This window comes from Suncus etruscus, chromosome 17 (genome assembly GCF_024139225.1).
Source record: "Suncus etruscus isolate mSunEtr1 chromosome 17, mSunEtr1.pri.cur, whole genome shotgun sequence".
Taxonomy (NCBI): domain Eukaryota; kingdom Metazoa; phylum Chordata; class Mammalia; order Eulipotyphla; family Soricidae; genus Suncus; species Suncus etruscus.
This window is the reverse complement of record NC_064864.1, coordinates 43,896,735-43,920,915: the sequence shown is the minus strand read 5'-3', so window position 1 is coordinate 43,920,915 and position 24,181 is coordinate 43,896,735. Positions and strand designations below refer to the sequence as shown.

General features: G+C 43.6%; 2 protein-coding genes across 2 annotated transcripts in view; both read left to right on the top strand.

Moving 5' to 3' along the window:
- Nucleotides 1–12: 12 nt before the first annotated feature.
- BLOC1S2 (biogenesis of lysosomal organelles complex 1 subunit 2) lies at nucleotides 13–10,002 on the top strand. The gene is made up of 5 exons (XM_049764370.1): nucleotides 13–79; nucleotides 274–390; nucleotides 5,924–6,043; nucleotides 7,538–7,642; nucleotides 9,520–10,002. The coding sequence occupies exons 1-5, from the start codon at nucleotides 25–27 to the stop codon at nucleotides 9,549–9,551; spliced, it is 429 nt and encodes a 142-aa protein (XP_049620327.1). The 5' UTR covers nucleotides 13–24; the 3' UTR covers nucleotides 9,552–10,002.
- A 3,547-nt stretch (nucleotides 10,003–13,549) lies between these two features.
- The window catches only part of CWF19L1 (CWF19 like cell cycle control factor 1), a 33,095-nt gene continuing 22,463 nt past the window's right edge, over nucleotides 13,550–24,181 (top strand). Inside the window, exons 1-2 of the mRNA XM_049764292.1 lie at nucleotides 13,550–13,581; nucleotides 20,034–20,118. Of these exons, the coding sequence (XP_049620249.1) occupies nucleotides 13,559–13,581; nucleotides 20,034–20,118 (108 nt within the window). The 5' untranslated portion in view covers nucleotides 13,550–13,558. The remainder of the gene's footprint in view (nucleotides 13,582–20,033; nucleotides 20,119–24,181) is intronic.

Here is a 24,181-nt window from a genome sequence, read left to right as displayed (position 1 = left end):
ACACCGGAAGTGGCGAGGTCAAACATGGCGGCGGCTGCCGAGGGCGTCCCGGCTACTCTGCGGGACGAGCCAGTTCGAGGTAGCTGGAGTCGCTGGGGACGGGTTTCCCGGGGCGGGGCAATCACAGCTGGACGCGGGGTCGATGGGGCCGGATCACCGGAAAGGGAAAATGGAGTCGACCCGGACGATCGGTCGGTGGAGGACGGGCGCGGGGCTGTGGGACGGAAGGTGCCGGGCTGGGTCGGGACTCTGAGCCTGTCTCCCCGCACCCAGACGATGCCGCGGTGGAGACGGCCGAGGAAGCCACGGAGCCCGCCGAGGCCGACATCACGGAGCTCTGCCGGGACATGTTCTCCAAAATGGCCACGTACCTGACCGGGGAACTCACGGGTAAGGCGAGGCCGTCAAACCGTCACCCATCACCCATCACGCTCCCTCCTGCCCCCCCCCCACTGCGCCCAAGGGTGCCTTGTTAGAAGTCCAGCACCCTGCACCCACTCCTTCCTACCACCAGCACCACGCCCACACTGAGAAGTTCTACAACCGTTGCCCAAGATTTAGTAGAAGTTTCCACCACCACTACCACCTCCCACATTGGCTGTGCCCAGTGCTTAGCCCTGGCTCTGCACTCAGGGATCACTGCTGGCGGGGCTCAGGGCCATCTTATCTGTGTGCCAGGGATTGAATTGATCGGCCTGGTAGAAGGCAAGTGCATTACTGTCTGTGGCTTGACACTAAGAGTATTTAAGACAACTAACTCAGTTGGCACGTAGAAAAAGCAGAAGAGAATCTTTCAACAAGTGTTTCCTTGAGGGAGGACATTCTGAACAGGGATGGGAAGGGGAAAGGGGGAAGAAGAGTGAATGAGCTAGAATCAAGCAGGTGTATTGTCATTGCTGCGAGTGCGACTGCCCGGACCCGATCTGGTGATGTTAGGAGGAGTTGGGGGGTGGGCTGGGGGTGTGGTGCCCTTATCGAACCCTGTGCACGATGAGTGCTCTGCTACTCGAGTTCCAGAAAGCACTGGGGGAGGTGGGGAGAAATGAAGTTGAAAAGTGAGGTGAGACCTACAGGTTTAGGAAGCTGCTCGTTTGGTCTGAGGATTTGGTAGATCCAATCTTTGGGGTACGATGCGGTTTGATTCTGACTGTGGAGAGGAGGGTAAGAAAAGTGAAGTCTGGTCTTTTTTCTGAGTTTAGTGTTGGGTTTCAGTTCCTCAGGAAATTGCTGTGAGCCAAAATGGGAAACCAGAATTAGTAAGAAAAGGCCTCAAGCAATTGGAGGACTTGTGAGTTTGATTGATCAATAACAATATGTGTTCCTTCATTGTTTCTGACCAAGACAAATAAAGCAATCAAACAAAATCTATTTTTTCCTGAGAGAGAGGGGGGGAGGGGGAGGGCAGAGAGTGGTTTTGGGTCACACCCTGTGGTGCTCTGGTCTGACACTTGATTTTGCACTAAGGGATCAATCACTCCTAGTGGGCTTGGAGGACCATAGCGGATGCCAAAGATCAAACTCTGATCATGCAAGGCAAGCACCCTACCCTCTGTACTGTCTCTCTGGTCCCTTGGGCCCCTCTTTTAAAATCCAACTCAGGTGTGGAGGGGAGGGGGAAATCTTAACTCAACAGTAATAGTCCCCCATTTTTTTGAGGCTATACTAAGGAGCCAATTGCTTGCACAGCAGATACCTTCACTCTTTTACCCTGAATTTTCTCTCTGACCTTTGGTGTTATTGCTTATCATGGTTTTTATGCTATTGTGCTTTTAATCTTTTCACCTTTGGTCAAGCAGGTAAAAGACTAAAGACCATATGTTCCATGAACAAATACTTTTTTGTGACTAAACCTATTTATCTGTGGAAGTGAATCATTTGCAGTTAATATGCAAATACTTGATGGGCTTCAAACACTTGTCTCACTGGGTTCAAGGTCTTTGACAAGGACTATCTGGGTGATAGGTTTCATAGTAAGAGTATGAGTGTGGAAGGAAAGTAGCAGAGGCAGAGGGGAGCATTAATTCAGCTGAAAAGTAATGATGACTTGTGACAGTTGAAGGTGAAAGGGATGAAAAGAAAAGTCTGGGTGCCAGAACAATGGATATAGAGGGTTTTCTGGGATGGTGTGGCCTAACCTGTGTGAGACTATTGATAAGTTGGGAAAGGAAGCCATGTTTGATATGAAAAATAGATCTGGTATGGGCTTGGTTAACTTTTGGTATTACTGGGACATTCAGGTGACAGATATCCGGGCACTCAGGACTGGTAGGGTCTGAGTATAGGCCACAGGAGGAACAGAACTGGGTGCCACCGCAAAGTTGGAGGCAGTTGAGGACAAGTCTGCCAAGAAAGAACTTAGAGATGGATAAGAGTTCACACACGAGTCTCGGGAAGCAGGGAATGTCATTTGTTTTTCCTGAGTACCTAAGGGGTCTCAAACTCAATTTACCTGGGGCTGCAGGAGGCAAAGTTGGGGTGATCCTTGAGTGCAAAGTCAGTAGTAAGCCTTGAACATTGGTCGGTGTGACCCAAACAACTAAAACAAAATAAAACAAAACAAAAAAAGATTCCTCTAGGGCAGGGCCACAAAATGTTGTATGGAGGGCCGTTTGCGGCCGGGGGCCATGAGTTTGAGACCTCTCAAGCAGATTGTCATTTTTTGGGGACTGTCATTCATACTTACTCAGATGCTGTTTTTGAGTCTGAAAGTCGATATAATCCTAGAGTACCCAGGCTTAAGCTGCCCATTTAAACATATATTATGCCACTGTGGAGAAGTTGAGAACTCACAGTGAAGGAGGCTGGATGAGAAGGATCTGGGGTGGAAGCCTGAAAAGAACAGTTAGGAAGAGATTCAAGGACCAGTGGAATAGAGTTGTGTGTTGGAGGTCGTGAAGATGGGAACTTAGCGGTGGTAGATACTCTGACGAGGTTTAGAAAGATACCGAGAGACTGCCCTGCCTTGGTGGTTTGGAGAACAGTGTCAGATGGAGGTAGCCATTTCTCTTGGTGGTGGGACAGAGGCTACCAAATGCACGAGCTAATGGTGAAGTAGAGGAATCCACTAGTATAAGCCTCTACTTTTATTTTTTTAAATTAATATAACATGATTTAGAGTTATTAATGATTGGTTTTCAGGCACACAGTTCCAACACCAATCCCTTCACCAATATCAGTAGTCTTCCACCATTGTTCCCAATTTTCCTTCCACACACCCCCCTTCCCTCCACTCCTGGTCTATGATGGACACAAAAATTTTTATTTTAGGGGCCGGAGAGATAGCACAGTGGTAGGGTGTTTGTCTTGCAAGCCACCTACCCAGGACCGATGGTGGTTCAAATCCCAGCATTTCATATGGTCCCCTGATCCTGCCAGAAGGGATTTCTGAGCACAGAGCCAGGAGTAACCTCTGAGCGCTGCTGGCTGTGACCCAAAATCCAAAAAACATTTTTTTTTTTATTTTAAATTTTGGTCACTGTGGTTTACAATACTATTACTGATATAGGGTTTCAAGCATAACACATTCCAGCTTCTCCAGAATGACTACTTCTTTCCATTGTTGTTGTATCACTCTCTGGTTTTCTTCCTTTTCCTCCCCTGTGGGCTACATTATACTGAAGACACAATTCTCAATCTCATTGCTTTTGGAAGTTTGGTAGTTTCTGTTTCTTTCTATCTTACTATGAAAGAGATCTTGCTTTGACTAATTTCACTCAGCATGATACTCTCCAGATTTATTCACATACCTGAGAATTGCATGATTTCATGTTTGTTTGTTTTTTTTTATAGCTGAGGAGCAGTATTACATTATATGTATCACAGTTCTTTTTTTTTGTTTTTGTTTTTTGTTTTTGGGTTACACCTGGCCACGCTCAATGCTCAGAAGTCGCTCCTGGCAGGCTCAGGGGACCTTATGGGATGTTGGGATTTGAACCACTGACCTTCTGTATGCAAGGCAAACGCTTTGCCTGCATGCTATCTTTCCAGTCCCCACAGTTCTTTTTTTTTTAATTTTTTTATTTAAAGAAAATACATCACATAATCGACATATCTGATAATAGTACATTTGTTTCAAGATAAGGGAAAGCAAAGTTATTGGAAAATAGAAAAAATAAAAAATAAAATAGAAGAGAAGAAAGAAGAAAAAGTTCAGTAGCGAGTATATTTGTGAAAATTATTGTATCTCCAATAAAATCATTAATACAATAGCAGAAGGTTTAGTAAGCCTTTTTTTTTTTAAAGATAAGAGATTAAAAATACAATTAAAAGTGTTTGTGTGTCAGTTATTTGTTTGCATAGACAAGGCAAAATAAGGGAAAAATAGAAAGGAAAAACCTTTGGCCTAAAAACAGGGGACCTTACCCATGAAGTATCCTGGCATAAGACCAACTACAGGCTTCAGGCATACTAAATTGTCTAACCCCAAAGTCTTTCTCTGTGGTTCCAGTAAAAGCTCTTCACAATCATGGTTGTTGCTTTCAGGTTTCTGTAGTTAAGAGAATCTGGTTTCTTGTACCACAGTTCTTAAGCTGGTCATCTGTTATTGGATACTTAAGTTGTTTCCAGAATTTGGTTATTATGATTAGTGCTATATTGAACAGGAATGCAGATGTCTTTTCTTAATAGTGTATTTTTGAGGAGTTAGCAATAAAGCACCTTTATTGTACTAAACAAATCATAGTTATAGTTCAGTGGGGGAATGATTTGGGCTGAAGAAACCTGAATATATTTCTAGATGGAAGGTGCCAGGATAGAGAGTTTGGAAAAGCAACATCAAGGAGATGATTCTTGGTGCCAGAGCAGTATTTTAACAGATAGTACAGCGAGCTGATGTGGTGCTTGCTCTGTATGAAGCCAACCTGGTTTGATCCTTGGCATCCCATATGATTCCCGGAAAACCGCCAGTGTTAATTTCTGGGTGCAGAGCCAGGAATAACCCCTGAACATCTCCGGGTATGGCCTAAAAACCAAACCAAACCAAACAAAAAGATGATTGAAGTGAGTTCCTGAGAGGGGAGAATTGAGATCAAGATTACAGAAGGGGACTTGTTTGGCAAGAATAGGAACACTTCTGTCTCTTAGGACGATATTAAGGTTTAGCGTTTAGATCTGAGGCAGAAAACTTGAGGAAATTTTAAGTGGGCTTCCTTTCAGGAAAATTGCCATAGAGACCAGTTGAGTTCTGTAGGAATGGGGAAAGGAATTGATGTGAGAAGCAGACAAAGCAGGCAGATGATTTGGAAAAGTTAGTATACATAATGTAATATAGAATCAGACAGTAAGAAATGAGTTGTTGAGCCTAGAGATGGTTCAAAGCTTAATGGGCGGGAGTATTTGCTTTGCCTGGAGGAGCCCTAGATTTAGTCTCCAGCACTTTATCCTCTGAATAATGGTGGGAGGGGGCCCAGGAGCACTTCACCATGTGTCCTTCTTTTTTTGGGGGAGGGGTTTTGGGTCACACCTGGCAGCTCTCAGGTTGCTCCTGGCTCTACGCTCAGAAATCGCTCCTGGCAGGCTTGGGGTACCATGTGGGATGCTGGGATTCGAACCACCATCCTTCTGCATGAAAGGAAAATGCCCTACCTCCATGCTATCTCTCCAGCCCCAAGTATGTGCCCCTCTAAAAAAAATTACTAAAAATGATGACTTAGTTTAACATTTGAAATACCTCGTTATGTTTTTTTGGTTTTGTTTTGGGGCTACACATGACTGCTCAGGGCTTATTCCTGTGTCTGAGATCAGGTAATCTTACTTCTGGCAGGGTTTGGGTGAATGTGTGGGGTGCCAGGGATCAAGCCAGGCTAGTTGCATGCAAGGTGAGCTTCCTACCCACTGTACTATTTTAATGGCCTCATGTAATTTTACATCCAGTGATCTAAGACAGATCATCTTAAAAACATCACATCTTCTATTTATTTTAAAGCTACCAGTGAAGACTATAAGCTCCTGGAAAATATGAATAAACTAACCAGCCTGAAGTATCTTGAAATGAAGGATATTGCAATAAACATTAGTAGAAATTTAAAGGATCTAAACCAGAAATGTAAGTAATGTGACAAACACGTTTGTTTGTTTATTTGTTTCATTTGGTTTTGGGGTTACATCTGGTGGCGCTCAAGAGTTACTCCTGGCTCTGCGCTAAGAAATTGTTCCTGGCAGGCTCAGGGGACCATATGGGATGGCCAGGATTGAACCCAGGTCCATCCCGGGCTAGCCAGTACAAGGCAAGTGCCCAACCGCTGTGCTATCATTCTGACTCCAACATGTTTATATTTGATATTCTTTTGTACTTGGGGCTGTAGAGAAGGGATGGGAGAGATACTTGTCTTTAACTCTCATTTTCTTTTTCTTTTTAATTTTAATCTTTTTATTAAGACATCATGATTTTCAAATTTATTCCCAGTTGAGTTTTAGACCTGCTATGTTCCAGCACACAGGAGCTCATTTTCTGAAAGTGAACTATAAAGTTCACTATAAAGTTTCTTCCATTTTTAGTATTAGCTTGCATTTGTGATATGATTAATTCTGCTCCTGCATCTCTTTTTTTTGGTTAGTTTATTTCTAGAAAGGAGGCAATGTAAGGCTGTCATTTTCTAGCAAGTGATTTAACAGTGAAAACCTAGAATGGACTACTCTTTTTTATTTGTTCGTTTTTGTTTTGGGGTCATACTTGGCAGGGGTTACTCCTGGCTTTGTGCTCAGAAATCACTCCTGGCAGGCTCGGGGGACCATATAAGATCTGGGAATTGAACCCGGGTCCATCTCACTCAGGTCGGCAGCATGCAAGGCAAATGCCTTACTGCTGTGCTATCTCTCCGGCCCCATAGAATGGACTACTCTTTAAACAAAATGAACATTTACATATGAAAAGTGCTTATTTAGAATTGTATATATAGGTCTTTTTTCATTAATTAATTTATTTTTTCATATTTTTATATATATTTTTATTTAAGTAACATGATTATAGTTGGGTTACAGTCACAAACAGAACACCCCCCTTCACCAGTGTAACATTCCCTTCTCCCAATGTTACCCTCCCATCCCCTGCCTGTATTCGAGACATGCATTCTACTAGTTATTTGTTTTTAAGTTCAGTAAATTGTTTTTTTTTCTTAAAGAATAAGGGTTAAAAAAAGAATAATAAAGGTGTGACGGTGGCAATTGCCGTTGTTTGCATAGGCCCAGAAAAATATGGGGAAAATGGAAAAAAAAATCCTTGGCCTGATTACAAGAAGGCTTACATTAATTTATTTTTATATTCCCTTTTTGTAAGGCACTCTTGGTGGAAAGTATCCAAGAAACTGAATCAGTAATTTAAAAGATTGCTTGAGGAGCAAGAAATTTAAAAGAGGAAAATTGGTAGATGAGAGATTCTTACTTGGTTTTGAGCTTTTGAGCAGAGCTGAAGAGGCACTGTTCTTACTTTTCTATTTTTCTTCAACCCTGATTGAATCTGTAAAACCATGCAGAATTTTCCCTCCATTTTTTTTTAATTACAGTGGTGATAGGGTTACAATCACTGCCTTTGTTTTTAAAGATGCTGGACTGCAGCCTTATCTGGATCAAATCAATGTCATCGAGGAGCAGGTAGCAGCTCTTGAGCAGGCAGCCTACAAGTTGGATGCATATTCCAAAAAACTGGGTAAGTGCTTTTATTTGTTTGATTTTGATAAGAGGATCCAATGATCACTGTGACTGTAGCTAAAACATTAGGTTAGGGCCCGGAGTGGTAGCATAAGTGGAGCTAGCCTAGGACAGACCGTGGTTCGATCCCCCGGCATCCCAGATGGTCCTCCAAGCCAGGAACGATTTCTGATCGCATAGTCAGGAGTAACCCCTGAGCATCATCGGGTGTGGCCGAAAAACAAAATAAATAAATAAATAAATAAATAAATAAAACAATAGGTTAATATTTGTGGTATGACTGCAAGTTACCTATTTTAATCTTTCCTAAATCTAATAGGTAACCTTTTATTTGTAATAATAAAATTAGCGTTTCCTGAATATTCAGTGTTGTGGTAGGCACTTCTCTTAGTGCTTTACATGTATTTTTGTTTTTATTGTTTTGGGACCACATCTTACAGTGCTCAGGGCTTACTTCTGGCTCTGCTCTCAGGACCACTCATGGCAGGGCTTGGGATAAAATGGATACTGAGGGTCAAACCCAGGTTGGCTGTGTGCAAGGTAATTGCCCTACCCACTGTACTATCTCTGGCCTCCACATGTATTGTTTCATCCCAGTAGTCTGTGGCTAAAACATAATTTTCATCCTCAACCTGTAGAGAAGAAAACTGATGTGGTTATGTGACTTGCTAAAGGATAAAAATCTTTAGCCAGTGTTGAAGAGCTATGGTCCTAACTAAATCTGTTTGATTAATAAGGTTAGATTCTTAATTGTGGTTCAGCAGACTCATACATCTTTACTTTTTTTTTTTTTTTATCATGTTTTTAGTTTTTGGGCCACAACAGGCAGCATTCAGGGTTTATTTCTTGCTCTGACTTTAGGGGTCATTCCTCTTTTTTTTTGTTTTCTTTTTGGGCCACACCTGGAGGTACTCAGGGTGTGCTCCTGGCTCTGTGCTCAGAAATTGCTCCAGGGGACCATATGAGATGCCGGGGTTGGGGGGGTGGGGGGGATTGAATCCAGGTTCATCCCAGGTTGGCAGTGTGCAAGGCAAATGCCATACCACTGTGCTATGGTTCTAGACTCTCAGTCCTGGAAGGGTTCAGCTGACCACATAGGGTGCCAGGAATCAAAATAGGTCTGTGTGCAAGTAAGTACCTTTTGTACTATTACTTCATAGGCCAGTGCATCTTCAATAATGAAGATGAGGGGCCGGAGAGATAGCATGGAGGTAAGGCGTTTGCCTTTCATGCAGAGGGACGGTGGTTCGAATCCCAGCATCCCATATGGTCCCCCGTGCCTGCCAGGGGTGATTTCTGAGCATAGAGCCAGGAGTAACCCCTGAGCACTGCCAGGTATGACCCAAAAATCAAAAAAGAAAAAAATAATAATGAGTGCTTTTAAAACTGGGAATATATTTCAGTGGTAGAGTACATGCCCAATTCATATTTTATTTTGAAATAAGATTCTAAGTTTGATTCTTGACTCCACATGCACCCATCAAGTACTGCGAGAATTGGTACTTATTAATTTCGTTGCTTTTAAAAAAAATAGAAACTGGTACTTTGTTCTTAGTTATTTTGTGTGTGTGTGTGTGTGTGTGTGTGTTTTGTTTTGTTTTGTTTTGCTTTTGGGGCCATATCTGGTGGTGCTTAAGACTCTGTTTCTGTGTTCAGGAATCATTTTTGATGAGCTCAGGGGACATATATAGTATCAGGGATTAATACCAAGTCAGCTGCATGTACTAGCTGGCTGATCTGCTATTCCTCTGACCCAAAACCTAATGCATTTAAAAAAAAAATAGTGCAGGCAGTTTTTAGATTGGTTTACAAATGCTAACAGAAAATATCTTTGTAAAGATCACTTATGTTTTATTTTCCTTCTTCCCCTGGCAGAAGCCAAGTACAAGAAGCTGGAGAAGCGATGAAAATATTCCTATGGGACAAAGTATTTTTTTTTACTGTGGAAGAATGTTTTGTAAGACATAAATCCTGTGGTTGATGAATTGTCAGAATTCGTCACAAGGACCCATGCTGGTCAGCCCCAGAGACATCCCAACACAGCAGTGAAGTGGAGGACTGGCTGCTCATGAGCTGCTTCTGAGACAGTGTTCGTTCGTCACACTTAACCCTTCACTTTGTACTTGAGTGTTTCATCTATTCAGGAGGACAGGGAGTCTCAAAGTTCAGCATAAACTTGGGCTTGCCAGTGGAATCAAGTGAGGGGACCTATTTTCTCTGGTAGTGGTTGATTACTACTTTATTTTCTTAAAAGGCTGGTTTTTGAGTTACTGTGTTAAAAAGTTGTTTTTTCCTATTCATGATGCTAATGTATTAACAGCTAAGAAGATTGTATATTAAAAAAGGAAGCAAAACAAACTTGTTTTTATTTTTTTGTTACTTTTTGAGTGTCATTGATTTGTTGTTGTTTTTTTCCAAACATGGTAAATGAAAGAAAAATGTTAAATAATTATAGGCAGAATCTTTTAGATTGAGCAGAATGGAGTGTTCGAACAGAGTGGTATATGTGATATGTCCCTTCTTTGTGTGATTCAGAGGAACAATGTCTTGACAACATCTCTTGGAATTGTGAGAAAGGCAACTCAAATGTGTATTGTATTTGTTATATGGGAAGCCAGAACTGTTCATAAAATACCTTCCTTTTAAGGGCCAGAGAGATAGTGTGGTGCTAACGTACTTGCCTTATATATGGTCTCTCCTGAGCACAAATCAAGAGTCAGGAATAGTCTCCTGGTACTGCTGACAGGCAGTGTTCCTAGGGCCAGAAAGATAATACAATGGATAGGGGTTTTGTCTTGCATGCAGCAGTAAAGCTTTCAACTTGACCTCTTCATTGCTGCCACATTGATCTGGGTTTGATACCCAGCATCCTTTGTCCCACGAAGCACCACCAGGAGTAATTCTTGGGTGCAGACCCAAAACCAAAAAGAAAGTCTTCCTACTTAAGCAGGGTTAGAAGAGCTTTTTGTCTTTCATTTTTCTCTCAGACACTAGTGGATGAGGTTATTTTATTTTTTTTGGTTTTTGGGTCACACCCGGCAGCACTCAGGTTACTTCTGGTTCTACGCTCAGAAATTGCTCCTGGCAGGCTTGGGGGAGCATATGGGATGCTTCGATTCGAACCACCGTCCTGCATGCAAGGTGAATGCCTTACCTCCATGCTATCTCTCCGGCCCTGGATGAGGTTATTAACTCAGCAGTCTACTTTGGAAGACCAAACCAACCGTATCTGTGGTTGATAGTAACCAGAAAGCATCCTGAGATCTTCAGTTTCACCTCCAAAAGATGTTTTGTTGACCTGGTTCTGGAACCACCAGTGGTACTTGGCGGGGCTAGGGTACTTGGGAACCAGGTGGTGGGGGAGTCAAAATGGAGACTCTAGCATGCAGCATGTGTGCTCCTGTCTTTTGAATTATCTCCTCAGATTTGAAAAGAAATCTTAATTCTCTTGTTATTTTCCACCTTTTGTGCTTGGTCAATAGAGTTTTCCTGTGCTCTTTTGATGGAATATTACTATAGTTCTCTCAACTGTTCTTTCAGCTTGCCCTCTGTACTGCTGCCAGAATAATCTTTCTAAAATGTAAACTGTCTACATTACTCTCCACATTAGGCCCCTCTCAGTGATTGTTTATGGACTCTTTGAAAAAACAAACTTTGTTTTACTTAGAAACAAACTTTTATGAAATACTTGATTAGCTTTTGTGTTTCTGAGGATGATGTAACCTAATGCAATTTCCTTTTTTCCATACCAGGATAGAAACATTTCATAAACCATCCTGTTACAAACATTAATATGAGGGGGAGAGAGAGAGAGAGAGACAGAGAGGAGAGAGAGAGAGAGAAGAGAGAGAAAGAAAGAGTGTTAGGTCTTCCAAGGACGCCCCTATAAAAATTTTAAAAAAGACGAGCAATAGCACAGCCGGTAGGGTGCTTGCCTTTCGTGTGGCTGACCCAAATTCAATCCCTGTCATCCCATATGGTTTTTCAGCCTGTCATGAGTGATATCTGAGCACTGCCAGGTGTGGCCCCAAACTAAAAACTTAGACATACTGCCCAAAAAGAATATGTCAACATTAAGAGTCCTTTTGAGATATATATATTTTTTTGTTTGTTTGTTTTTGGGTCACACCCAGTGATGCTCAGGGCTTACTCCTGGCTATGCGCTCAGAAGTTGATCCTGGACCATATGGGACGCCGGCGCGCATCATCCTAGGCTAGTGCTGGCAAGGCAGAGACACCTTACCTCTAGCGCCACCGCGCCGGCCCCATCCTTTTGATTTTTTAAATTTTATTTTCTGTTTGCTATCTTGAGCAACCTTTAATTCTCATAGGCAATTTCTTTCCTTCATAAACTTTGAATATTTGAATAGACTCAGATTTTCAGGAAAGTTACAGGATTAAAACAATTCCATGCTGAAAGTTTTCTTATCTTATTTTTCTAAATTGTTAAAATTATTCAAACTCAGTCTCTTCATTTGGGGGTCAGGAGTGCCTGGATGGTGCTACAGGTCTCCAGGGCTGCAAGCCTAGGGTGCTAGAGAGGCCTTGACAGGATGATGTTAAGTGTTAGCGTCAGACCTGGTCCTGTGATGCCAACATGTGCTTGCACCCTGTCAGACGTTTCTCCTTATTCTGTCTTCTTTCCAATCCCAGGCTATGCCATATTACTTCCTAAATAGGGACGAAACATGCTTTGTATACTGGTAAAGCAGGGACAATATATGAGTCAGAGAACTTGCTTTTTTCCCTAAAAAAAAAAAATGCAGGAGTGGTGAAGAAAACCAGAACTTAGTGATTTCTCCATCTTTTTTCTTGGTTGTGCTTAGGCGGCTTGTAGGCGACTGAACCGAGGTCCTCTGCGTGCCAGGCAAACACTTGCTGGCCCCTGTGATTCTTCTTTAAACCTATTTTGTTTTAATTGTTTTGTCTTGTTTTGGTTTTTGGAACGCCAAAAACCCCAGTGACGCTCAGGGGTTACTCCTGGCTCTGTGCTGAAATCATTCCTGGCTGGCGGGTGTGTGTGTAAGCAAACACCCTATTGTGCTACCTCTCTAGCCCAGTTTTAACTATTATTTGTTACTATTAATTTTTCCTGGCTTTCAAAAGTAGTTGGGAAAGCTCCTTTGTAACTATTCCCATACTCTTTCCTTTGGCCTAAAACTTTTAATGAGTGGGTTGATTAATAATACATAAAATTGTATTATTAAAAAAATTGGGCCACATCCAGCAATGGTTAGGGACCACATGGAATTTGGGGGCTCACTTCAGGATCTGGCACTTTAGAGACAAACACATTACTTGCTGTGCTATCACTAAATCCCTGCAGCTCTAACTCTTAAAAGCTTGAAATTTGAAAGCAAAAACAATAGCTAGGTCAATATTGAGATTCTTTCTCCTCCTTTACTTCTTCCTCTTCCTCCTCTTCTTCCTCTTCTGTCTCATTTCTTCTTCCTCTCGCTCCTCTTTTTTCCTTCTACTTTTCTTTTTCTCCTTCCATCCTTCCTTCTCCATCTTTTCTTTCTTCCTCTTTTCTTTCTCTTTATTTTTCTCCTCCCTCTCCCTTTCCCCTCCCCCTCCCCTCTTTTCTTTTTCTTTTTCTTTCCTTTTTCCTCTCTTCTCTCCTCCCCCCTCTCCCCTCCTCCCTTCTCCCTCCTCCCATTTTTGCCTTTCGTATTCTTTTCTTTATCATCCTTTCTTCCTGCCGTCCCCGAGAGTGGAGTAGGAGAGGGTGAATGAAAGGTAGAAAAACCAAAACCTCGGACAATTTGTGCCTCGGCGCTCTCCGTAGGCGGCCAGACGCTCCTGGCCTGCAGCGCGCTGACGTCTTATTGCAGCGCCTCCTGCTCCCTGGCGCGGGGCTGCGGATCCCGCCGTGGTGCGTTGGTCCCTCCGCTGAGCTCTTGCACTTGGCACGATGGCTCAGAAACCGCTGCGCCTGTGAGTGGCCCGCGTCGGAAGTCCGGGTGCGGGCGGGTGTGCGTGGGCGTCCGTGCGCCTGCTGCGGGGTGTCTCAGAGGAGCTGGGCAGGGCGGGGGCCTCGGGTCGCTTCTCTCCCTGCCTGGCAGCCGGCAGGCCGGCATCGCTCCCTTCTCGCTTCCAGAGAAGCCACTCGAGACGTCTGTGAGTGGAGCGGAGACTTCCCAGCCAGACCTCCTCCACCTTACGTGTCCTGACAGCTGTCACCTAATTTTCTCGTTTTTTTTTTTTTTTTTCTTGGTTTTGGGTCACACCCGAAAGCGCTCAGGGGTTCCTCCTGGCCTACGCTCAGAAGTCGCTCCTGGCAGGCTCATAGAGGGGGACCATCTGGGATGCCGGGATTCGAACCACCGTCCTTCTGCATGCAAGGCAAACGCACTACCTACGCACTATCTCTCCGACCCTTTCCTTGTTCTTTTCAAGAATGAAAATCCTGGAAACGAAAGTTTTCAGGCTTGGAGCTCATTGAGGGGCCCTGGTCAGTGATAAGCAGGATAGGTAAAGCTCCTTCTCTAATGCGCTTTTTTTTGGAAGGAGGGAACTTTTGAGTAGTGAAGAGAGTCCATTCAATCGATGCCAGGCACCGTGCTAAGTGTTTCGATAGAGGAGTTACTGCTTTAATAAGGCCTATTATTCAGGAAAAGTTATTAATCAAATAACCAGATATATGTGGATATTTTCCGTAATTGCTTTAGTCCTTGGAGGGGGGCATGTGGGATGCTGGGAATTAAACCTGGGTTGGCTCTGTGCAATTGAACTGAACTGTCCACTGAACTATATCACTCTGATGTGTGTGTGTGTGTGTGTGTGTGTGTGTGTGTGTGTGTGTGTGTGTGTGTGTGTGTAAAGAGTTATTTTTGATGTAGGAAGCAAGGGAAGTAGTTTTCAGAAGAATGTTTTCACCCACTGAACTGTATCACTCTGGTGTGTGTGTGTGTGTGTGTGTGTGTGTGTGTGTGTGTGTGTGTGTGTGTAAAGAGTTATTTTTATTTTTATTTTTTTTTTGGTTTTTGGGTCACACCCGGCAGTGCTCAGGGGTTACTCCTGGCTGTCTGCTCAGAAATAGCTCCAGGCAGGCACGGGGGACCATATGGGACACCGGGATTCGAACCAACCACCTTTGGTCCTGGATCGGCTGCTTGCAAGGCAAACGCCACTGTGCTATCTCTCCAGGCCCAAAGAGTTATTTTTGATGTAGGAAGCAAGGAAAGTAGTTTTCAGAAGAATGTTTTCACCCTCTGTTGGACCTACTTCATTTTCTGAGGAAGTTCCCTGAGGTTGGATAGGACTGTCAAAGCCAGCTACAGCACCTACCTGGTTATGGAAGCTAGTGTCCCACCAGCCTTAGGAGGCAGCTGTCAGGCCACACCAGAAGTTACCGTGTTCAACCATGTGCTCTAGGTCTGTCATGTGCTCTAGACTGGGAAGTGGTTCTCACCATCAGTTCTTGGGGGCGCTGTGGACTCAGGCTGAAGTGAGTAATTGCTCTTTGCAGGTCAAGGAAAGAAAATCTTAACGCCCTGCTCAGGTTTTCCAGGAATGTGACCTTCTATTGGAGAAAGGGAAAGAAGGAGGGAGAGAAGGAGGGGGAGAGATATAAAGAGGGGGAAAAAAAAACAATGAACAGTTACCTTAGGAAGGGGTTATATATGGATATTTCCCATAATTGCTGTAGTGTTTTTGAGGGGGCACATGGGATGCTGAGAATCAAACTTGGGTTGGCTAGGTGCAAAACAAACACCCTACTTATTGGATTATATTGTTCCAGTCCTAATAGTTTTGAATAGAATATTTTTTTTTTGTTTGTTTTTGTTTTTGGGCCACACTCAGTGATGCTCAGGGGTTACTCATGGCTATACACTCAGAAATCGCTTCTGGCTTGGGGGACCATATGGGAAACCGGGGATTGAACTGAGGTTCATCGTGGATCAGCATCGTGAAAGGCAACCGCTCTACCGCTGTGCTATCATGCTGGCCACAGCCCTAATAGGGGACGGAGGGAGGGAGGGGGGAGGGGGAGGAAGAGAGGGAGGGGGAGGGGGAGAGAGAGAGAGAGAAAGAGAGAAATCTGTATTGAATGAGTGGACACTGAACAGTTACCTTGAGTAGGGGTTATATATAATAACTGCCTTATTCTGGAATTGTATTTTTTTTTAGGTTTTGGTTTTGGGCCACAGTTGGCAGTGCTCAGGGCTTACACCTGTCTCAATGCTCAGGTGACCATATGTGGTTCTGCTAATTGAACTGGGGTCTGCCATGTGTAAGGAATTTAATTGTACTATCTTTCTGACCCTTGGTGATTTTTACATGGTAGGAATTCTTTGGACTTTTTAATGGGGAAAACTTGAAATTTTGGGGTTTATTCTCAATTTCTGTTTGGTCATTGTCCCTATAGTTATGGGGATTCAACCTTGCTCTAGGACTGGAATTCTGTGTCACAAAAGTTTTCCAGGTTCCTAGTTGGGTCCTGTGTTTTAAAGCTTTTCATGCTTTTAGATTGGTTTATGTTCTAGCAGTTTTTCTTATACACATTACCAGGGTGTTTCCCTACCCCCATCTACACACAGCTCTCTTCCTGAAACATTATGACAGTGATAAATGATAGAAATAAAGGGTTTGGGCCGGAGAAATAGCTTGGAGGTAAGGCGTTTACCTTGCATGCAGAATGCAGAAGGGCGGTGGTTCGAATCCCGGATTCCATATGGTCCCCTGAGCCTGCCAGGAATGATTTCTGAACATAGAGCCAGGAGTAACCCCTGAGCACTGCCGGGTATGACCCAAAAACTAAAAACCATTAGTCCTGGCAGGACTAATGAAAGTCTGCAATGATCTCCTGCACAGTACATGAGGCAGCTGTCAAATTGCCACTGGGTTCCATATGTTCTGCTCTGTGAAAGAAATTATCCCTACCACTCAATTTCTCAGAAAGTCATGGAACCAAGACTGGAGCAAGGAATTGCTCTTTGCAGGAGAGGAAAGTTGCTCCTACATTTTATCCCAAGTTTTCTAGGTATATTGCCTTCCCTAACAGAAAATAATGTCAGGAGGAGACAAACCGAGAAGTAAAACAAGTTTGTCTGGAGGCTGGAGAGTACAAGGAAGGGCACTAGCCTTGCATGTGGCAAACTCATGTTAGATCCCAGCACCTCATATGGTCACCTGGGGTTGCCAGGAGTGATCCCTGAAAATAGGGAAAGCAATAAACCCTGGGCACAGCTATTAATGTGGTACAAAATTTTTAATTTTTAAAAAATTTTTTAAAGTTTGCTTGGGGGGGCGGAACAGTGGAGAGGAGCAGTATGGTGTCTGCTTTGCCGGTGCTAGCCTAGGACAGACCGCGGTTTGATTCCCCGGCATCCCATATGGTCCCCCAAGCCAGGAGCAATTTCTGACCCCATAGCCAGGAGTAACCCCTGAGTGTCACCAGATATGGCCCAAAAAAACCAAAAACAAAACAAAAAAGTTTGCTTGGGAAATAAGGAAAGAGAAAGAAGAAAAGGAAGAATGCTTAAGAGACAACACAGATTTCTCTAGAATGGAAAGTCCAGAATTTCATGGTATGTGTGTCATGTATGAATATTTTCCATAACCACTTTGTCCCAAATTCTTTACACAAGCAGAAATGAACGAGGTTTTCCTTGGAGGAAAGCACTGAACTTCTGGTAATCTGTTCTGTTTTGTCTTGTTATTTAATATATGGGCCACACCTGGCATTACTGAGGGGTTACATCTGACTCTGAGCTCAGAAATTACTCCTGGAAGGCTTGGGAGACCATATGGGATACCAGGAATCAAACCTAGGTGCTACCAGCTGTGCTACTGCTCTGGCTCCTATCTACTCTTTTTTTCTTTTCTTTTTTTTTTTTTTTTTGGTGGTGGGGTCACACCCATAGGGACTCAGGGGTTATTTCTGGCTCTGCACTCAGAAATAGCTCCTGGCAGGCTCAGGAGACCATATGGGATGCGAGAATTGAAGCCAGGTTCAACCTGGACTGGCCACATGCAAGGCAAATGCCCTACCTCTGTGCTATCTCTCTGCCCCTCCATCTATTCTGTTTGTTTTGTTTGGGGGCACATATGGGGCTGCTCAGGGTTTACTCTTGGCTCTGAGTTCAGAGATCACTCTGGTAGACTTGGAACCAGGAAATGAACCTAGGTCATTCACTTGAGGCAAATGCCCTACCCACTCTATGATCCTCCCAGCCCCCATAGTGGTCTATTCTTAAGTTCCTATCACAGTCATTGTCCCTGCATTCTTGGCACCTCTCGTCCCAGAGATCCAGCCCATCCCAGGGCCTGAAACTGCACCATGAAAGCTTTCAGGGTTCCTGAAATAGGTCTTCTTGCTCAAAGGTGTTCATGTCTGGTTTAGGTTCCAAACTTTTTATTTATCATATATTACTAGTCCCTTCCACCCCTCTGCCAGAGACTCAACCAATCCATCTCGAAGCCCTATTGATTTCACTGAATGGAATCCATGTATTTCCCTTCACAACCATAACACTACATTCATTTCCATGAATATATCTATTCCTAGCTATCATCTACTTTGTTCTTCACATAGCTGTCAAAAGAGTTTCCAGAATAAAAATTTTATTATGTCAAGGCATTCTTTAAAAGGCCTATGGTCTTTAAATATATATATATATTAAAATATTCTTTTTTTTGTTTGTTTGTTTTCGGGCCACACCCGTTTGATGCTCAGGGGTTACTCCTGGCTAAGCGCTCAGAAATTGCCCCTGGCTTGAGGGGGGGACCACATGGGATGCCTGGGGATCGAACCGTGGTCCTTCCTTGGCTAGCGCTTGCAAAGCAGACACCCTACCTCTAGCGCCACCTCGCTGGCCCCATATTAAAATATTCATTGAGACTCAATCCTCCCTCCTGAACCCCATTCTATGCCAAATATCCCTCTTATGCATTCTTTTCTAATAGCGAACCCTTTATTTCACTGCCAGGTGACCTGAGAGGAATGCCCTACACTCTTCTCAGGCATCTGCCTCTCACCTCCACACTTACCAAAAGCCACCCAGGAACCCTAGTCCTTCTGGTGGGCGTCACATCTCCCTTCAATATCATTCATGAGTGCTGAGGAGTCCCTAAGGCAGGGTTCTAGATTTCTGTTTTTAATAGGTTTGGTGTATCAGTCTAGGTGGTAGCTCCTCCAGACACAATTGTAATTCCCTGTGACAATAGTTGTGATGGAGAAAATTTTTGGAGACTCCAGGAGCTTAGGGACTGGAGTGGTTCCTAGACTAGAAGGGATAGAGGTAGGGATAGGTCTAAGGCAGAGGGAAGTGGACTCAAGTTGGAACCCAAACCAGTCTAAAGACACAAACGTCTTTGATGAAGAAGACCCATTGCTGAAGTGTGTGTCCCCAGCATTCACATTTCAGCATTGCCAGGTGTGGCCCTGTGAGGCTTTTGCCCTGCTGCACCTTTGGACAGTATATGGGGGCCTGAGCATTGACCCATCTAGTTTCAAGTGCAAAGACTGACTCCATGGATCCCTTGAGCAGTGCTTAGGAAACTCCCACTCCCCCCAAAATGTTTAAGGGGCCAGGGAAATGACTGAAGTGGGTAATATCCAGAATGTTTGTTGAAGGAATGACTGAAGCCTCCTGCTAAAATGGTTGTGGTGGAAATGGAATAAAAAATTAAAGATATTTTGGGGCTAGAGAGTTAGCACAATGGTAGGGCGTTTGCCTTGCAAGCAGCCAATTCATGACGGACGGCAGTTCGAATCCCGGCATCCCATATGGTCCCCTGTGCCTACCAGGAGCGTTTTCTGAGTGCACAGCCAAGAGTAACCTGAGAGCTTCCGGGTGTGACCCAAAAACCAAAATAAATAAATGAATAAATAAGGAAATAAAGATATTTCGATGTAGAGATGGATGAGACTTGAGTGCCGTGTGTGGAAGGTTTGACTTGTGGTTAGGTCAGCAATAAACCATTCCTGGACTGGGAATGTGAGTAGAAGCAACTACTGTTTTAGAAGAAACAATAAGCTAAACCTTATAGAGTGGTTTGAGGGTGTTGGTGACACCTTTAAGAGGAGCCATGAGGACCAGAGAGAAAGCACAGTGGTAGGACGTTTGCCTTGCACACAGCTGAACAGTGGTTCGAATCCCGGCATCCCATATGGTCCCCGAGCATCGCATATGGTCCCCATGCCTGCCAGGAGTGATTTCTGAGTCAGAGCCAGAATTAACCCCTGCTGCCAGGTGTGACCCCAAACAAACAAACAAACCAAAAAAAAAAAAAACAAAAAAAGAGAGGAGCCATGAAGTGCTCAATGTACGTTCATTCCCCTGCACCGGACCTCAGAGAGACTGGATCCCTTGCACTGGACCTGATCTTATTTGGGGAAGCAAAGGTCTCTCCATTGCTTAACTTTTTTCTCTTGTTTGCAGGTTGGCTTGTGGTGATGTTGATGGAAAATTTGAGGTTTTATTCAATAGAGTTCGAGCAATCCAAAAGAAAAGTGGAGACTTTGATGTAAGATGTTTCTTTTTTTTTTTTTTTTTACTGAATCTAATATTTCTGTCCTAGTCAAGCATATTGAAGTTTAGTCTCCTTTATTCATTTCTCAGTAGAACTCACTTTGAGTTTCTGTTTGAGTTCCTTTTGTGTGTGTAGAACTTAGTGGCTACAGACTAGTGGGTCAGGGAGCTCTAGTGACCTTTCCATCCTTGTAGAATTTGAATCCTGTTATGTTATTACCATACATAACGCCGAAAGTAGACTAGTGAAACCTCCCTAAGTGGCTGCAGTTTTGGAAAGCACTGATCTATTTCTTGGTCTGGATTAAATCAGATAAAGAGCTAGTGAAATTGTTTGGTATGGTTGTTACTAGTCTGTTCTAAGGGCTGGAGATGTGGCTCAGTAGAGAGGCTTTCCTTGCATAGCCCTGTGTTCTGTTTCTAGTATCCTTCTACACCCCCAATTATATTCTAGGAATTTGTTCACTGGGCTAAAGATTAGTTAAAGACAGCAGGCAGGCAATGTCTTGTTCTGTTTTATTTTTTATTTATTTTTGTTTTGGGTCACACCCAATGACGATCAGGTCACTCCTGGCTATGTGCTCAGAAATCGCCCCTGGCTTGGGGGGCCATAGGGGATGCCAGGGGATCGAACTGGGGATCGAACCAGGAATTGAACCGATGTCTGTCCTAGGTTAGCGTGTGCAAGGCAAACGTCCTACCGCCTGCACCAGTGTTCCAGCCCCTTGTTTTGTTTTATTTAATTTTGGGGGTGTGTAAGTGAGTAAGGCACACCTAGCTGTGATCAGACCTTACTCCTGGTTTTGCAGGAATCACTCCTGGTAGGGTTTGGTGGACTGATTATATGGGATGCCAAGAATTGAACCCAGGTTGACTCTGTGTAAGGCAAGCTCTTACCTGCTATACTCTCTCTGTTTTTTTTTTTTTTTTTGGGCCATACCCGGCAGCGCTCAGGGGTTACTCCTGGCTATCTGCTCAGAAATAGCTCCTGGCAGGCACGGGGGACCATATGGGATGCCGGGATTCGAATCAACCACCTTAGGTCCTTGATCAGCTGCTTGCAAGCAAACGCCTCTGTACTGTCTCTCCGGCCCCTCTATACTCCTCTATCTTGTCCCTAGAAAACATGTCTGTTATGGCCCTTCTCTCTCAGGTTATCTAATATTTTAAGATTTTATAATTCCTAGAGCAGGGGTCTCAAACTCTTGGCCTGCGGGCCGTTTGCTGCCCTCCGTACAACATTTTGTGGCCCGAGGCTGGTCTTCAAATATTGCAGTATTCGCGATTATTCGCTTACCGAATAATTGCAATAAAAATTGCATTAGTAAGAAAAAAAATCTCATTAAACATTTGCATACCCCAAGCAGTTCCATTCGGGATATGCAAATGTTTAATGCGATTTTTTGTGGGTATTTTTTTTTTTTTTTTGTTTTTGGGCCACACTCGACGGTGCTCAGGGCTCAGGGGTTACTCCTGGTTGTCTGCTCAGAAATAGCTCCTGGCAGGCATGGGGGACCATATGGGACACCGGGATTTGAACCAACCACCTTTGGTTCTGGATCGGCTGCTTGCAAGGCAAACGCCGTTGTGCTATCTCTCCGGGCCTACGATTTTTTTTTTTCTTACTAATGCGATTTTTTATTGCAAATATTCGGTAAGTGAATAATCGCGAATACTTTGTGCCTAACGCAGACGTCATTTTCTCTGCTCCTGCCCGCTGTCCCTTGCATTGTCAGAGGCCTAAGGGAGAGAAGTTTATTACAGTATTAGATTTTGTCATACCATCATCATCACTTCATCAAAGCCTGCAGTGAAGAGAAAAATTGATAACGAACACAGACAATTTCAGGAAAAGTCGAGATGCAGTATTTCTTTGTTGAGCACAGGGGCATTCCCACATGTCTTATTTGTTCAGAGAAAGTTGCAGTGCACAAGGAATCCAACTTGAAATGCCATTATTCAACTAAACATGGTGAGGAATGTGCAAAATATCAAGGAAATGAGAGAGCCAAGCAGGTTGCCAGTCATAAAGCATGTCTAATGAGGCAACAAGATTTCTTCAAGAAAACAACCAAAGAGAATGTTGCATCAGTCGAAGCTAGTTACATGGTTAGTGAGATGATTGCTAAGGTAGGGAAACCATTCACAGAAGGAGAGTTTGTTAAAAATGCATGTTACAGGCTGCAAATATTATCTGTACAGAAAAGAAAGGTCAGTTTAGCAAAATCAGCCTTTCTGCCAACACTGTGGCAGAGCGCATTACTGACATGTCAAGTGACATTTATCATCAACTGTGTGAGAAAGCCAAATGTTTTGATGCATACTCAGTTGCTCTTGACAAGGGCACAGATATAACAGACACTGCGCAGCTCACAATTTATGTCCGTGGTGTTGATTGCAATTTTGAATTGACAGAGGAGCTGCTCACAATAATTCCAATGCATGGCCAGACCACCACTAATGAGATATTTCGGCATCTGTGTGATGCCTTTGAGAATGCAGGTTTGCCATGGAAGAGGTTTGTTGGAATAAGAACTGATGGAGCACCATTGATGACAGGGAGGAAAAATGGACTGGTGGCACTTGTTCAAAAAAAAACTTGAAGAGGGGGGTGTAGAGAAGGCCATTGCTCTTCACTGCATTATCCATCAGCAGGCCCTTTGCAGTAAATGCCTGCTGTGTGACAATGTGATGTCTGTTGTTGTGAAATGCATCAACCAAATCAGATCCAGGGGCTTAAAGCACAGGAGGTTCCATGCTTTTTTAGAGGAAATGAAGCCAGAATATGGAGATGTACTCTATTTCACCGAGGTACGTTGGTTCAGCAGGGGAAATGTCCTGAAAAGATTTTTTGAGTTGAGAGAAGTGAAAGCCTTCATGGAGAAGGATGGGAATGCTGTTTCTGAGTTGAGTGATCACAAATGGCTCATGGACTTAGCTTTTCTTGTTGACATCACACATAAACTGAATGGACTAAACAAGATGTTACAAGGCCCGGGGCAGCTTATCAGTGCTGCCTATGACACCGTGAGAGCATTCTCCACAAAACTTATGTTATGGAAATCCTAGCTCTCTGAGACAAACCTTTGCTATTTCCCAGCATGCAAGGAACTTGCAGGGATACCATTCAGTGGTGAGAAATATGTTGATGCTATTTTTAAGCTAGAGAAGGAATTTGATCATAGATTTGCAGACTTCAAAAAGCACAGAGCCACTTTCCAAAAATTTTGTGGGCCCCTTTTCCTTTGATGTGCAAGATGCCCCTTCTGTGCTTCAAGTGGAGCTCATTGACCTGCAGTGTAACTCTGATCTCAAAGCCAAGTTCAGGGAGGTTAGTGGAAAAGCAGACATGCATGGGCAATTTTTGAGAGAATTTCCCCCAGCTTCCCTGAGCTTTCCCGAATGTTCAAGCGCACCATGTGCCTTTTTGAGAGCACATATTTGTGTGAAAAGTTATTCTCCACATTGAACTTCAATAAGTCAAAGTACAGATCTAGACTTAATGATGATCATCTTCAAGCCATACTGAGGGTCTCAACTGCTTCTTCTCTAAAGCCAAATGTGGTTCAGATTAGTGAGAAAAGCACTGTCAAGTCTCTGGCAGCAAGGAATAGGCAAAAGATGCCATGTTCAGAAGAACTGTTCATGATCTTCACTCATGTTCAGAAGAAATAATTAAAACTGTTAATAATGACGTTTGAGGACTTTTTTTTTGTGAAATCCCTTATGCAGCCCTGCCTCACCCCTACTTTGCCTCCTGTGGCCCCTAGGTAAATTGAGTTTGAGACCCCTGTCCTAGAGGAATTCTTCAAGGTTCATTTCTCCATCTTTTCCTGACTCATTAAATTTCTCAATCCCAACTGAATTTAGTTCACTGATCAATAATTCAGTTTCACATTTTTGGGGGGAGAGTCACACATGGCAGTGCTCAGGACTTATTCCTGACTCTCAGCAGTGACTTATGGGGGTGTCTGGGAGTTTTTTGTGATTCTGGAGATTGGAAGGAGGGGTTGGTTGTGTGTAAAGCAAACAATCTAACTCTGCTATCTCACTAGCCT

Coding starts and splice junctions, on each gene's coding strand:
- BLOC1S2 (XM_049764370.1), top strand. CDS start 25: ATGGCGGCGGCTGCCGAGGGCGTCCCGGCTACTCTGCGGGACGAGCCA. Junction 391..5,923: donor CCTGACCGGGGAACTCACGG/GTAAGGCGAGGC, acceptor TTTATTTTAAAG/CTACCAGTGAAGACTATAAG. Junction 7,643..9,519: donor TGCATATTCCAAAAAACTGG/GTAAGTGCTTTT, acceptor TTCCCCTGGCAG/AAGCCAAGTACAAGAAGCTG.